This window comes from Glycine max, chromosome 5 (assembly GCF_000004515.6).
Source record: "Glycine max cultivar Williams 82 chromosome 5, Glycine_max_v4.0, whole genome shotgun sequence".
Lineage (NCBI taxonomy): Eukaryota > Viridiplantae > Streptophyta > Magnoliopsida > Fabales > Fabaceae > Glycine > Glycine max.
The window spans coordinates 34,529,394-34,545,314 of record NC_038241.2 but is presented as its reverse complement, the minus strand read 5'-3'; the positions used below and the strand labels follow the sequence as shown (position 1 = coordinate 34,545,314).

The 15,921-nt window shown below is 31.1% G+C and overlaps 1 protein-coding gene across 2 annotated transcripts; it reads right to left on the bottom strand.

Moving 5' to 3' along the window:
- Positions 1–2,996: 2,996 nt before the first annotated feature.
- On the bottom strand, positions 2,997–15,610 carry ACSL2 (long-chain acyl-CoA synthetase ACSL2). 2 transcript variants are annotated; one of them, XM_006580082.4, is made up of 19 exons: positions 15,494–15,610; positions 15,173–15,370; positions 14,416–14,607; positions 13,178–13,292; positions 12,492–12,579; positions 12,053–12,264; positions 8,494–8,612; positions 8,193–8,342; positions 7,900–7,967; positions 7,444–7,549; positions 6,601–6,759; positions 6,124–6,177; positions 5,953–6,033; positions 5,427–5,564; positions 4,744–4,903; positions 3,984–4,063; positions 3,725–3,870; positions 3,419–3,476; positions 2,997–3,328 (listed from the first exon to the last, which is right to left on the bottom strand). In XM_006580082.4, the coding sequence occupies exons 2-19, from the start codon at positions 15,353–15,355 to the stop codon at positions 3,236–3,238; spliced, it is 2,202 nt and encodes a 733-aa protein (XP_006580145.1). In that variant the 5' UTR covers positions 15,356–15,370; positions 15,494–15,610; the 3' UTR covers positions 2,997–3,235. The 2 variants fall into 2 exon arrangements, with proteins under 2 accessions (XP_006580145.1, NP_001340403.1); NM_001353474.1 differs by lacking the exon at positions 15,494–15,610 and having other exon boundaries at positions 15,173–15,451.
- Between the last annotated feature and the right edge of the window lie 311 nt (positions 15,611–15,921).

Sequence of the window (15,921 nt, the reverse complement as noted above, 5' to 3'; positions counted from 1 at the left end):
GAAGAGTCTCTAGGCACCACAATTAAGTAGGATTGCAAACTAGACCTAGAGAATACTGTGGCGTTCATGGATTGTCGACCCTCCCTCTCCAGTAAAAGGATTAATGTTTGTTGATGTTACAGGACCTTCCAATCCTACTTCTATGGTTGAATGGTCGATTTGGTCCCAAAAAGTGTACAGCAGTTTCAAGTTAGTCCTTGAATTCAAATAAATTGAAATAAATACTATGAAACCTCTATCCCGACATACATATAATCAAGAAAAAAAATATAAAAATCTGGAATTTTATTAAATTATTTTTTTTCCAGATCGCTTAAACAAATTCATGTGAATAAAAAATTCAGATTCATTTCACTGTTATCAAATAAAACTTATCAAAAACATTTTCAGCTCAAAATAAGACTATTCAAGTTTACAAAAGAATTCAAGTTAAGTAGTAGAATAAAATAAATAGACTAACATATTCAAAATATCATGTCTCAATGTCACATTCTATCAGAGTGTTATGTCTCAGTGTCTTCTAGTGCGAGGTTTTTTAAAGTCATCAACCTAATTATCTACTCCTACGAACACAAAGTTCGAGATTATCATAGGATTTAAACACAAACATCACATAGAGAGTGAATTATCACATTTCTAACTATAGAGAGAAATGAGACAACATAGATATACATATAATATAAATGAAATACAACTTACTTTAACACAATTCACGTCATTCCATCACTTATCGCGTAACATCACATCTCAACGCTACACGTCTCACACATTTTCACATCATTCACATACTCAAGGATCAAAACATAATATCACTCAACCAATCAATTCGATCAATATATAAGCATTATGTAACAAATATATTAAGACTCAATCCTATATGCAATGTGGTACCATGTTAGTGAAAAACCTCATCGGGCACCTAGGAGTACATGACAAGACATATCACACACTTGTAAGTCAGGTCACTCTCACTAGGTAAAATCATAGGAAGATCAGTCAGGGTTATTTTGTTTTGTGAGAATGCTCCAACCATATTGGATCAATATAGACTTTAAGGAACATTTAAACCAAGTGTATTTATCCCCAAAGTCTACACTCCAAAGAGTCTGCCAGAGTCTCTCCTTCCTGATTCAGGTCTAACCCAGAAAACATTTTAGCATATAGACTCTATCTATGAACTGTACAAGACACACGACTCCTCAATTATTCTCAAAATCATTTTATCTCGTCGCGCATCAAAATGATTAAACTTGTCAGGTTTCCACAGTGGTTCCCATCACAATACTCGTCGTGCATTAACTCGTCGTCCTTAAAGGATTTTACGGTCATGTGATTGTGTGGTTCATAACTCACAACTCAATGCACACAACATCTCAATACACATGTATTTCACAATTTTCCACATATTCAATTGGTCACTTACTCTCATTTTTAATCACAATTTCATGATCTCAATATAACATTTTATCATGCTAATCTAGTAAATCTTGTCCAAAATAAAAATAATTTATACAAAAATTGATTCTCACAACATTGGGAGTAAAACCACTTAAATAATTTCACATAATCATATCAAAATCAAGAAATCAAAATCATAGGTTGAAAACACCAAAAGTACTCAATTTTGTCAACCAATTCGCATCAGGACATCAATTGGTCCGTCAAACACGGCAATATCATAATTATAATCGCAAAGGAAGAATTATAATTCAATAAACATCTCAAAATAAATCTCAATTTAATCATGTGAGGATCCCTACACATGTTCATTCTAACCCCAATTGTGATAAATTCATCCATTACCTCTAAGCGGGCTCACATGTGTAGTTCGACGGTGATAGCGACATCTCTAGCAGTTCCCTAAGATTTCTCAAGTTTTTCCTCTAGTTGCTTTGTTAGGGTTTCCAAGCGTTAAAGAGAATGAGACGAGATTGAAGTCTTCATTCCACGGTCTGCGTGAGAGGAACATTTCTCCCTCCACGGACATTATTTCGCAAATCCCAATGATGGAAATGTGTGAAAATGAGTTTTGAACATGTTGTTCAAATTTCACAACAATTGAACGGTTAATGAGTCAGGGATCATAGTTTTATTGGGATAAATTTGAGTGTATGCGAAAAAAAAAAAGTTCTGTGCAAGAGACATTTCTCTCACCACAAGCATTATTTCTCAAATCCCAATGATGACTATGTGTAAAACTGAGTTCCAAACCTGGTATTTAAATTTCACGATGATCCAAAAGTTAACGAGTCTAGGATTGTAGTTTCAGTTAACGAGTTTGGGATTGTAGTTTTACTGGAATAGGTTTGAGTGTATGAAAAAAAAAATTAGGAGAGAGAAAGGAAAAACGAATTTAAAAGAAGAGAAAATGTAGAGACTTATATGGTAAAAATTGACTTAATATATCTTTATTTATATTTAGGCACTCTCAGCCTATTATTTACTCTATATTTTTTTATTATTTTATAAAAAAATTCTATTTTACTTCCTTTTTATTTTTTAAGAACATATATTTATTTTATTTAACTTAAAATTATTATTTAATTAATAAAATTATTTCTCCTTATTTATTTAATTACAAAAATCTCATTATTTTTTTAAAACTATTTTTTAAAATATTTTTTTTAATTTCTTTTATGAATATTGGGTGTTACAAAACCCTTCTTGTCTTTTACATTTGTCCTTTCAGGACTAAATTGCATTTTAATGATAATATGCAAATGCAAAGACCTATTTGAAACGAAGGATGAATGTGAAAGAGGAAAGCTACTTTCAAGGACTTTATTTTTAGTTTATTAGCATACTAATTTGAAACCGTCATATACTTTTAAGAACCAAATTGACTATTCTGCCTACTTCTGATTGAATTCTTAGTTTTTGGGGGCGTTAGCCTTTTTTTTATCTTAAAAAACTTAAAAAGTTAACGAATAATGTTCTTTATTTTTTATTTTCAAACAGAAAATGCATTTTATCACTTTCAAAATCAAAGGCAAACATTTTCAGTTACAAGCAATTTTTAACTTCAATATTAGTAAACAATCATCTTAGTTTGAGCCAAAAACTTCTTAATACATCAACGTCAATGTATTGTTGAGAACAGTATCTTCCATTCTGTAAGATAACAGAAAAAGAAAAGAAAAAAATTGCCAACCAAGGATTAGGACTTTAAGGACACTGTCTTAACATACGGTCAAAGATCTCTTGTGTTTGTATGATGCCATTGGCATTCAATAGATTACATGTATAGATTGTCTATTTGCTCCCTGTATTGAGCCACAACTCTATCTCTTCGAATTTTCATGGTGGGTGTCATTAGACCATTATCAATCTGTCATTGGAGAAAGGATTTACCAAAATATGTCAGTTTTGTGATGTGAACAACATACAAGATACTACTGCTTTGAATTCCAAATCTAACCGTGAAGGGTTCATTTACAAGAAGGATTGGTCCAATTTGAAATGGAGATTCTGATGTCCTGCATGATGAATAATTCAATTATAGAATACATTTAATTTGTTTACCATTCAGTGACTCCAACATAACAGTTTCCAAAACTAGTTTACTCCCTTTAATTGTCATAAAATTTAGTAAAGCTAATTAACCAATAGAATCAAACACTGTCCTTCCCCAGAAACAGAGACACTAGCACACCAGGGATATCTGAACAAGACATAAACTTTTTCCAGCATTGATTACAAGAAACAGAAGTGAAATAAGTCTTACCAGGTCTTTAATTCTTTATATATCAGGCTCGTCACTTTTTCCTCACTGACATCTGAACTGTTGGAATCTATAATTGACAACTTCCTTGCTACCTTCAAAACTTCTTCTTTGTTAGGAACGATTACAGCTCCTAGACGTCGCTTATCCTATAAGTTACAGTTATTACCAAGAAGTATAATCACTACATTTTGAACTATCTGAAGTAGATCTTATATATAATACTTGAGCTATCAAAAATTGAAAGAATTCAAGAATGCACCTGGCCAACAACAACAATTTGTTGAATTATGCTACTCCTCATTGCAGCTTCTTCAAGTTCCAACGGTTCAACATTTTCACCTTCTCTTATTATAACAAGTGGTTAATACTCAAGGAAGTTCTATGATTTCTAATGGTGAGATCAAACCAGCGTAAAAACAAGGTTGAGCAAAATTCAACAACTTAATAAACAAATTCAAGAACAGGATCTTGTCTTACTCGTTCGTGTTTTTTAAGAACAACTTGTTTGTTACTCATTTATAATATTGTTTGTTATTCATTATTGCTTGTAACACATGTTTGAACACCGTAGAATTGTACTTTACATAGTACATGCAAATGCAATACAAAGATACATATATACAATGTATACATACATTAAAATGAAAATTTGAGACATATTATGAAGTAGAATCAATTGACACCCTTCACAATGTGCTAAAAAACTAATTTTATTGAACATTAAAAAAAGATATATAAAAAGAAAAACATGGCAGGCACGTGGGGAGGACCAGATGTTTTAAGAATTTTTTTTATTAGTATAAATTATAAAGAACTTTTCTTCAAACAATATAAGTATAGGGAGCTTTCAAATTTAACTTGTTCAGGTAAACACCAGGTTCCTTTTATTGGCAGTGTCCTTTGTTTCACGTCTGGAATGGATGAAAAATATAGAAAACGTGCATACACCGACAGATAGATATACAAATTTTAAGATTCCATGCTAAACATATTACATTGAACTCAATCTTCTACTATACCTGTTGAAAGCACAATAGTGTCTTTAGCACGGCCTTCCACAACGATCACACCACTAGAGTTACGACTCCGCCCAGTTGAATGATGGGGAACAATCCACCCTATATCACCAGTATTCAGCCAGCCATCCCCATCTAAGGCCTGATTTGTTGCTAAAGAATTCTAATGCAAGATAACACACATAACAATCACAATTTCATCTAGAAAACATCAATAAGATCACATGATATGCATAAATCACGTTTTCTGACTCTTCTATTTATGAAATACTAGGTTGCTAGAATGTCATGGAAAAGGCATTTGATGTTGCATGATAACATGCAACTACAACGCCAATGAGAGTTGGCTTAATCATACAATTACAAATGAACAAAATAAAGGATCTAGAGTTCAATTCCTTCCCTCACAGATATGTCATTAGTTTTTGTAAGTACTACCGTAAGCCCTCACTTAGGCTTATGTTATGCCATGCCCTGACCTTGGAATGAGGCAACCTCCTCGCTCAACTATTTTGTAGCACACACATGAAAAAAAAAACTGCAGATGTATCTCTAATATTTGTTGTTTGTGCTCACAAACAAAATTAATACACATAAATTCTCTTTCTCTCTCTGGCACACACACACACCCACAAAAGCACACTTGTGCAAACAAATAATGCTTTCATTCTGACAAAGCAAATTACCTTGAAGTATCCTTCCATCACTTGTGGCCCCCTGACTTTCAAAATGCCCTTTGAACCAGGTGGAAGAACTTCATCAGTTTCAGAATCTACTATTTTGAATTCTGTATGACGAATTGGATGCCCAACAGATCCAATAACCTTTAAAAAATTCCATCTGTAACATTCTCAGATAAATGCACCTCTCTTTGATGATTCAATTTACTACTAATCTAAAGAATGCAAATAAGTACTTGTTATGATTGTCATGATCTAAGCAGTTACTGCAGATGAAGGTTTTAATAATAAACAGTTTTCATGTTAAGTGTACACTAACAGATATATTGGTATATACTGGCACCAAATTTTCAGAAACAATCCTAGTTAACATACTAATTTTAACACACTTAATAATTGGGTGAATTTGTCCCACTAGAGAGTGAGTCTGTGAGTGAGACTTGCATGACTTAGTCACACGTGAATTTCACCCAATAGTAATGATGCCAGCATTCTTCAATTTTCAATGCATTTGATTTGGTACATTGCTTACGTTACATCTAGGTCGTCGAGCAGCAATAACTGGTGAAGTTTCTGTTAAACCATATCCATTCTGTACTTTCACACCAATTGCCTGCATGTTATGAAAAAGCACCAATGTGAAGTAATCAAGTAGATTCCAACAAAAAATGTTTATAAGTTACACATGTTTGAGATATCAGACCTCAAAAAATTTATCCACTTCCCAAGGCAAACTACCACCACCACTTATTCCAGCCTGTAGAGAACCAATAAGTTTCTCTCGTCAAACAACAATTTCCAAAATCAGGAATAATGACACAATATGGTGTAGTTCAGATGAATAGTTGAATATATATCTAAAAACTCAGGCAAAAGAAAGAATATAACGATAACAACTACTCCATTAGGATGTCTTAAGGTAAGAATATTACCAACTTAGGAATTAGTTAATACAACAATAACTGATTAAACCTTAATCATTCTTTAAACATCATGATCCAGTTAAATGGTCAATTGTTTCAAACTGAAAATATTTTACACAGATTCCTTTTTCATAATTTTCCTAAAACCTTTTTTAAGAGAAGACAGTATTGCACTTAACAAAACATGGCAACAAATAAAATAAAGATAACCATACAATATAAGTTTTATAAGGTAATGAAAAAGAAGAAAACAAAACCTTTGATATTCCAATAGCTGAATGGATTTTACTGTAGACAAGTTTCTTTGCCAGAATATGAAGTGGAAGTAATATTGTGGCAATAGTTCTTGCCCACAGCCAGTCCAACATTGAATACGCGTAGGAAGCCTGCTTCTTATTCTTTGTTAGACATTTACCCTATAAACGTATTTGAATTTAGTAAGAGAAATATCGTTGGTGAGAATTAGAATTACATTATTCGTATACTTGTTTAAACTTGTCATAAAGCAAAAAAAATAAAATTTAATTATACAATCAATTAGATAGAATGCAAGTATTTTGCATATGGAATCAACCAGGCAAAACAACTCCAAGAAGTTTTGATTTGAGGAAACAAACTAGGAAGTACCATAAATTCAAATTTCTATACTTCTCATTTGACTTAATTCACAATGTTATTTAAAAGAAAGTTCTGTGAGTCCTAACTACCATGGCTTAGCCTCCAAACTCAAAAGTGAAGATCTATAATGCAACTCCTGAGCTAGGATATTGTATGAGACATAATCGAAGCAACAAAACCATTTAATCAATAGATGATTCCCAACTATAGACCTTTTACATTAGCATATTATATTTAAGTTGGAAGGAATTCAAGCAAAATTCTTAGCATAAGTCTTGAGTGACTATAAGGAACAATAAACCAATACAAACAACAACTAACTGAAAACCTGCAATCTTAAAGATGACACAATGGAAAGAAAACAGAATTTAATGGTTCATTAAGTTATTTTATCCAAAGAGGAAGGCCATTAAGAATCACAATAGGCCTGATAAAACATGTTAACATTTTAGAGATCAGACAAAAAGAACTGATACTCAAACCTCGTAAATACGCTTATACTCCATGTATGCTATGCTGCTTCTTATGAATGTTAGTGCGACCAGCTTCCTAACAACGGAACCTGTAGATATCTGCTTCATGATCCCACTGCAGAGGAAATAATTATGTTCATGAGAAACATAGTCTTCAAATAGAAAAAAAACCCAAACATGACTACGATCAGCATCAGCATCAAAATAAAAACATAGATTTCTTCATAATAAGTAAAATTTCCTTTAGCATTAAACTTTTCATTTTGGAACTACTAGAATGTGTGTAGGCTTGTCTAAGAGTGAGGGAGTGTGTTAGTAAGCTAAGCTTGAGTAGCCTGATTGTTCAAAAATGCTGCTTTTGGCAAAGGACACCATATTCCAATACCAAGAAGAAAAAAAACTTACTGACACATGATATATCATCAATTCAATGCGTATTCATACAATTCCTACCAGAGGATTTACCTGTATAATGTTTCAAAAACTAAAGGAACAGAAATCAAGTATTGTGGTTGATAACGTTGCAAATCATCCTAGAAAATAAGAAAGGAGAACATGTTAATACATGTGCGTATAAGTAATCAATTTAGCGTAGTAGTATATGTAGCAATGCGTTGCCTATTATCATCACATACTAACAATAATAGTAATAATCGTTGAACTGAAGCAGGCTTCCCTGATTTTGGTGTCACATTATAAATGTGTAAGAGGCCACATTTTCACAATGTTTATGATCAAAGTAATAATAGGAATAATACCTTGAGATTCCTCACGGTTGTGTATACTTGCTCAATACCGCATGTGAAAATGAAATACTCACAAGCTCTTTCATATGCATGCCAAGGTGGCAGCATGCTTAGAAATCTATCCCCAGCTTCAGCTGGTACAATGTCCCACAAGTTTTTTATCTGGAAATTGATCAACAAATATGATACTACAGCATCAAGGGTAGCATATAAAGCAAAAGAATCATCTTCTACTGAAACCAATTTAAGGTGACTTGAAAAATCTATAGCATTGTCACAATAATTACTTATTGTAGAAGGTTTGTGATGAAACCTGATGCAGAAGATTCCTGTGGGTAAGCATAACACCTTTCGGATTTCCAGTAGTTCCACTAGTGTATACTAGAGTAGCAATGCTATCAGTGTTTATTGCTTCATAAATATAACGTTGTCCTACAATAAATATAGAAAGTAAAAAAGTAACATAGTTCCTGATTAGTTGAGATTTGAGAGAAAGAGAAATAAGTTGTCTTTTTTATTTTGTCAAAAAAAAGTTGTCCTTTATATTAAAATAATTAAATAATTATAGACATGTTTTTTCTTTTTTTTGGTCTAAAATATAGACATTCCCATTAACAAAAGTATAGAGTTGTCATCGCAGACAGGCCAGTTTGATTAATTCGATAAAAAAAAAAAAAAAACATTGTGTTGAGTTTAAAAATTTCCAAATAAAGGGTCAAATTAGTCCATAAAAAATTTCACATGATACTTTAATCCCTAAAAAGCGAAAACTAGTTATTTATTTTTTAAGATTATAAATGTAAGATATTTTACTTTTCAGTTATTTTTTTTTAATTTTAGGTTTAATGGTACATTTTACCATTCAATTATTATCATTTTATGAATTTTATCATTCAAGTTATTTTTTTATACATTTTATCATCAAATTTTTAATTTTCGCACATTTTACTACCAGGTTTTTTTTTCTGTGCATTTACTATAATGTTTTTTTTTGGGCATTTTACTATGTTGGTAACAAAATGATGCAGTTTTACAAAAAAATGAATGGTTTTTAGGAATATGTTAACACTTTATTACAATTTAAGGAATTAGTAAAATATGCAAGAATTAAAAAATGTGATAGTAAAATGCATGAAAAAAACTTGATGATAAAATTATTTGCAAAATAATGATAGTTGGGGGTGATAAAATATGTAATAAAGTCCTAATTTTAACACATGATTAAGTTTAGAAAAGATGGATCACATATCAACTTAGTCATTAACAAAATCATCAATGACCTAAATTGATGTTTGAAAAGTTAGCTCAAATAAATAAATAAAAACTAAAGTAACTCACATTTATAATTATTAAAATATTTTATCTTTATAAGTTCGATAGAGTAAATATTAATAACTTTTTTAAAATAATAAATATATAAATTCAACAAAATATTTTTACATTATTATCTAATAATAAATTATCATGTATGATAAATTTATCGATTTTTATAATAATTAACTTAAAAATCATATTTATTATTAAATTTAATTAATTGATAATGTAAATATATTACATTGACCATGTATAGAAACTAAACTTTTTTAAATAAAAATATTTCCTTTTTTTTTCTTTGCAACCAGTTTGAATATTTTACTCAAAATTTTAAGCTTTGTTTCTTTTATTTCTAGTTACGCAAGCTGATCCGCGTCAAGCAAGGTTTGTTTTGTCCACTATCCCGATGATTTTATTTTATTTTATTTTTTCAATTTTTGGATCATAGTTCCTACTTTTATCAAATAAATACTTGATTTTTTTCAGCATTTATTGCACAAAATGTTGGATTGTTGGGAGGTAAGGAAATTATTCATAAACAACTCATCAGGTGGTTATTGGTCAGTGGCTACGAAGTCCCATCAAAATATCAATTTTTTAGTTGGAGAAAATAGAGATAAAATCATTAATGTTATTTTGATTTTCTTTTTATCAAAAAAATGGGTCGGTCCACTTGACCTTAGGCTGGACGAAAAAATTGTACAACAATTTTTTTTTTAAAAGGAAGACAAGAAATAGAAGTGTAGGAAAAGATTATTAATATGATAGAAAAAGATAAAAAAATATATATAATATTGTAAAATATATTGTATAAACAACAAAACTCATCATCTTATTAGTGTTTCATATGCTTCTTTTTTCTGTATACATGTGTATAATGATAACAATCAAGATCAAATTTAAGTCTGGTGCATTTATCTCAACTCGTATTAGGCCAACTCTATTAGGTTGTGTAATATGCTTTTAGGACTTACGTAAAGTAACAATTTACATTTGGAATTGCTATGTGCCGTTCCTAAGGTATACATGTTAAATATTTGTTAGATGTTAGTTTTACCATAGAAATCTGAAAATTCATATATACTCCATAGGCAATAAATGTTGACCAATGAACACTACCCTTAGATAAACAAAAGTTAATAATCTTGTTTAATTTTATACTGTAAGGAATTTAGCTAAGTTCAAATAATTCTTGATAATTAATTGTAAAGGGATGGGTAGTGCATGCTTCATTGTCAAGCTCTCGTGTAGCTGATTGGAACTATTGTAAATATTTGCAAACAGATATTGACTTTTTAGCTACAAAAAGACAACTTTCTTTTGGAATTTTTCTGCGGGTTGTAGCTAATGGGATTTCTTGGAGGGTATTTTAACACAATTAGACATAACTGTTGGCTTGACAGCCACTTTGTTTCCTTCTGTTCTGTTTTTCTGTGTGTTGCTGCGGTGAGAGGATATATTAATATATCGTCATCTGATTCTGTTTTTATCTACTCTTTATTTTATTGAAATTTCCATTTTATCAAATAGAACAAACAAGAAGATTTCAAGTTTGCAACTAACTTATATCCACATTTTATTTTATTGAAAATTCATCGCACTGGTCCAGGGTTTAACATAATTTATTAGATTTAATATTTTTTTATCAGCTAATATTAATGACTAATTTATTAGTTTTTTTTTAGTGAAAGATATTATGTTTAATCACGATCTTTCTCCCTTCTCTATTTAACCACCAATCTAACATTATAATTTCCTTATTGGGTTTAATATGTTGTTAGTCTCTAAAATATGACAAATTTAAACATCTTTAATATATTGATTTTGGTCAAAATAAATTATAAATTATTTTTTTAAATGATATTATTTCATTTGTTAATGACATAATTAACAGACATTTAAACATGTCATGTGCCATCCCATAATAATTGGTAATACGTAGACATGGCAATGAAACTAGTAGCGTGTCTTGATTTTGACTAGGAATATCCGAATTAACCGGACATGGATTCGGGTTCGAGAATTATCTGACTTTCTTAATCGGGGTCGGGGTCAAGGACGTCACTTGTTAATTCTTTTTATAATTTTTACATAATTTAAAATTATTTTCTTGATAATTTTTGTAAACAAATGCGCTACAAATACAACTAGTTAAAAATAAATATATAACAATCATTTTTTTAAATAAGATTTTTAATATAATTTTTTTAAAAAAAATTAGTTTTACAAATCTAAATCGGGGACAGGAATACCCGACGGTTAGATAAGGTAACAAATTTTAACTCGTCGGATATCGAGAATGGATACGAGTATATGTTGGAGAGTCGGGATTGATTATTTCCGGTCGGTTGTCATGTCTAGTAATATGATATAATCTATATACATTTTATTTTATCAACTAACAATGATAAAAACCATTTTAAAAATATTAAATTTATGAGGACCAAAAAATATATATTAAGAGATTGAAACCAAAATTTTGTTGTATTTATAACTAAAAACATATTTAATGTTTATTGTTAATGTTAGGTATAACCCGAGAAAGCGAGGTGACGTACCAGCATCATGAGCATTAGATAATGCCCTGCGACTCTGTCGTCCCAAATCTATGACTTCCATGAAAGTAAACACTGGCACATGCTTGTTTTCTTGACCAACCAGCTCTGCTTTTTCTCCCCAAAGCAAAATAATAAATCTCATGCTAGTCCTTGAATAAAATGTATTTGCAACCCGGTTAAACATTTCAGGGTTATCCACCACTAGTGCAACACTGAATAACAATAGCATATGTCAGCAAAGTCTCTTGAGTTCAAGAATTCAGATTGAAATTGAGTACTTAAAAGAATGTAAAAACCAATAGCTATCGTGTTTAGGACAATTCAGTAAGAATTATCAGCAATTAAAACTCACAATCTTTCACAAAATGTGACTATGCAAAGATCAGCTTGAAGCAACATTTTATCTGATTATTCAAGATTATTGAAGTGTTTATCAAACCTTTCAGAGTGGTTGTATATTTGCAATAGCTCTTCAACTGATGACCTTGAGCCCCTTACCACATTGATTGCTCCACTTGCCATCATACCTAGACTAAAAATATGGCATTGATGTGGTAAAAAACACAACTATATATCGTGGACAAATACTAGTAATGCCTTTAGGATCAAAATGTCGAAATAGTTCACACCATAATATCACTTTTAGTATTAAAAAAACACACAAAAATAGCAAACTAATTGAAAACTTATACAACTCAGATCACATATACGCTGTCTGTAAATTGCCACTAAGCTAAGCATCTAAGATATTTGCAGATGTGAAAAATTAAAAATTCATTTTCACTATATGGAGGTAATTAACTTCACGAAACAAGCAAGTTTTAAAACATGGGGATAACTTTTAAGAAACTTGATAGTAACAGTTCCTTCTCACATATATTCATAAACACTACACATATTTCTCAAAATTTACTATTTTTTTTACGTCACCATATTGTTGGTCACCATAGTGTTGGTGTGAAGTATCCATTCACTATTGTGTTTTTGAAATGTCACAATTACAATCATATTGTACGATTGTTATTTGTTTTTTATATTAAAAGTGTGTACACATAAGATTTGTTCAACTGGTAATTATTAGACTCAATACACTGAAAGTGCAACAAAAAAAGTAATTCTACGCACCTTGATCTGCTACAAGCCAACGACATGAATTATCTGCAAAAAGTGCAAGCTTCTCATCAGGTCTTACCCCAATAACTCTCAAACCTTCTGCAAAATCCAGAATTGCCTGCTCCAACTGAAATTTTGATACAGAACAAAGTATAAGATATGAGAATATGATAAGCACCCAAGTACTCCCAAGGTTCTTATCAGAATAATGAAGGCAACTTATTTTCTAGTGAGCAAATACCAATTACAACCTAGGAAACTGCAACACCTTGAGAGGAAGCATTATGTCTCTCATTATTAGCTGCTAACGATGGTTAAACAGTGCTACATACCTAGTTTGGCATGTGTTGCTACTTGCTAAATTTCTAAATAAAATAAATAAACGTACTATTGGAACTTAATGCTTCCTGCACACGAAATGTTCTCCAAAACATTTCAACAAACAAACCTTCCACATTTACCGCATATGTTCCCCAAGGAGTTCTTTATTCGTTTAGCATTTCAATAAAATAGAGATATACTAGTGAATCTGATTTTCACCTTCATTATTGCGATACAAATGAATCTTGGATAATAATTTGATAATGTTGCCTTTTCAATTTGAAGCTTAAATTTGATCCAGTAACAATGCCAAACTCATTACAAACTAAAAAAAAAAAGCCAAAAGTGTCACATTATTTTTAACAGTACAAAAAGGAATAAACTTAAGGTCAAGATAGAACACAGCATAAGATTGTTTTTATTTAAATGACACTTAGATATATAGTTTTCCTTCGTTTATATCAAAACACCTTTTTCTAGAGATATCCAATATGTGCCTTTTCTTGCTAGCCACTCCCACGATACTTTTTTTAAAAAAATTCTCTTTATAAGTCTTTCATGCTTTCCATGGCTTGTCATGGACCACTAATTCGGGTCGTGGAATTATAGTACTAAATAATAGATAAGCTTTTTCTGTTGCACAGAACAGAAAGCTTTTAAATAGGCAGCGCAATATAATTCAGAAATCATATGCATTAATAAGATCATGTCACACCCCAGGGTCGCTCATACCTTAATTTGTCATGCCAAAAACCTATAAAACATGATTTATCTTTCTTATATACGAATTAAAAATAATTATTTTAATTTGAGTACACAAATCACTATACTAGAGATAGGGAGCAAAAAAAGCTTCTAAAACATTTTCATCATGTATGGTAATTAAAACAATTTGGTAAAAGGGCACAGAAAAAACGGGCAAAAATCACCTGTGTATACGTCATAGTTGTAGGAGGATCATGATATGGATCTACTAAGGCTACATTATTACCATACTTCTCCGCAGAAGATCTCCAAATATCAGGAACTGCTTTCCACTCATCTGAGGCCACACCACCATTACCAAGAAGTAATGAACTTTCAAGAAAAGGGGAGCACTTTCTTATCTCCAATATCTCTGTCTACATGCACAACAATATCATAAAAATAACAATATACTACAACACTTGGCACTCTCCAAAGGCACATGCTGTGTGAATATTGCAGGCATTGTTTGTCCTGGTTGTTTGACACACACACGAGATACCTTAGCTAAAGATTCTTTTTCTTTCTCATGCTAAAACATGTATAAACAATTTATGGAGAGGTCATTGGATCTCACTTTCTAAATGAATTTTTCACACCAAAATCTAATGTGTGTACCCTCAACAAATTGTCATGATATTTAAAGGGAAAAAAAATGTGGATTAAGCTCCTCAAAGTTGAATAAGGTTAAAGCAAGTAACATCAAGATTAACAATTGATATTTTTAACACATTCATGATTTCTTATGAATGTGTACATATTAACAATTGATATTTTTAACACATTCATGATTTCTTATGAATGTGTACATAATAATAACTACATTTGGCTTTTTCATCAGATTTGCTCACTCTAAAGAAGTCAGATCCAAAAAATGTTACCTGATAAAATAAAAATCTAACCAAAAGAACATATTGGCGCAAAAGGGTAGCTAAAAATTACCTTGGATTGGCAAAATACGCGAAAATGAGAGAGTGGAGAAGACGGGGCAGGGCCACCAACACCATATTTTCTGCGAGAAAATGTGATCCTAGAGAAATTGCAGGGTGAAAGGAAGCGGGAAAGTGCATGATGAGGATGAGAGAAGGTCCAAGCATGGTTGTAGGTGATAGGAATTGTCGCCATTTGATTATTAATTAGCTGAATGAAGAAGCAAAACAGAGAGAGAGAACCATAAAAATGGAGAAGAGTCGCCTAACATATTCGAGTTAGTAATGATACACAACATAAGGAGACAAGAGTAGAGTAGTATTGGGTAGGTACTTCTTGTGTTGTAGATGTCGAAGAGAACTAAATTCTCCAACTGTTAGTTACTAAGCGCCGCTTTGTTTGGTGGTACGTGGTTGGTAACGACCGAGCATCAGACGATACTATCACTTGTTAATCTTTGTTGGTATGTATTTAACATTTTATTTCTTTTTATTAGACCGTGCAATCATATGTTACTTTATAAATCTATATTTAATCATGTAAAATGACAAATGGGGTAAATATGAGTATATATAATTTTAATTTTCACATGGCTCAAAAAATAAATTGTTATGCAAATAAATTTAAAAAATTATAGTCATTGAGTCAAGTGAAATAAGATGAAGCTTCGCTTATGATAGGTTACATCTTCAAATTTTCAATTGTTTCTTTCAAATGAGATAAATGTAAGTTTTTCTGCGATTACTTTTAAAACTAACAAT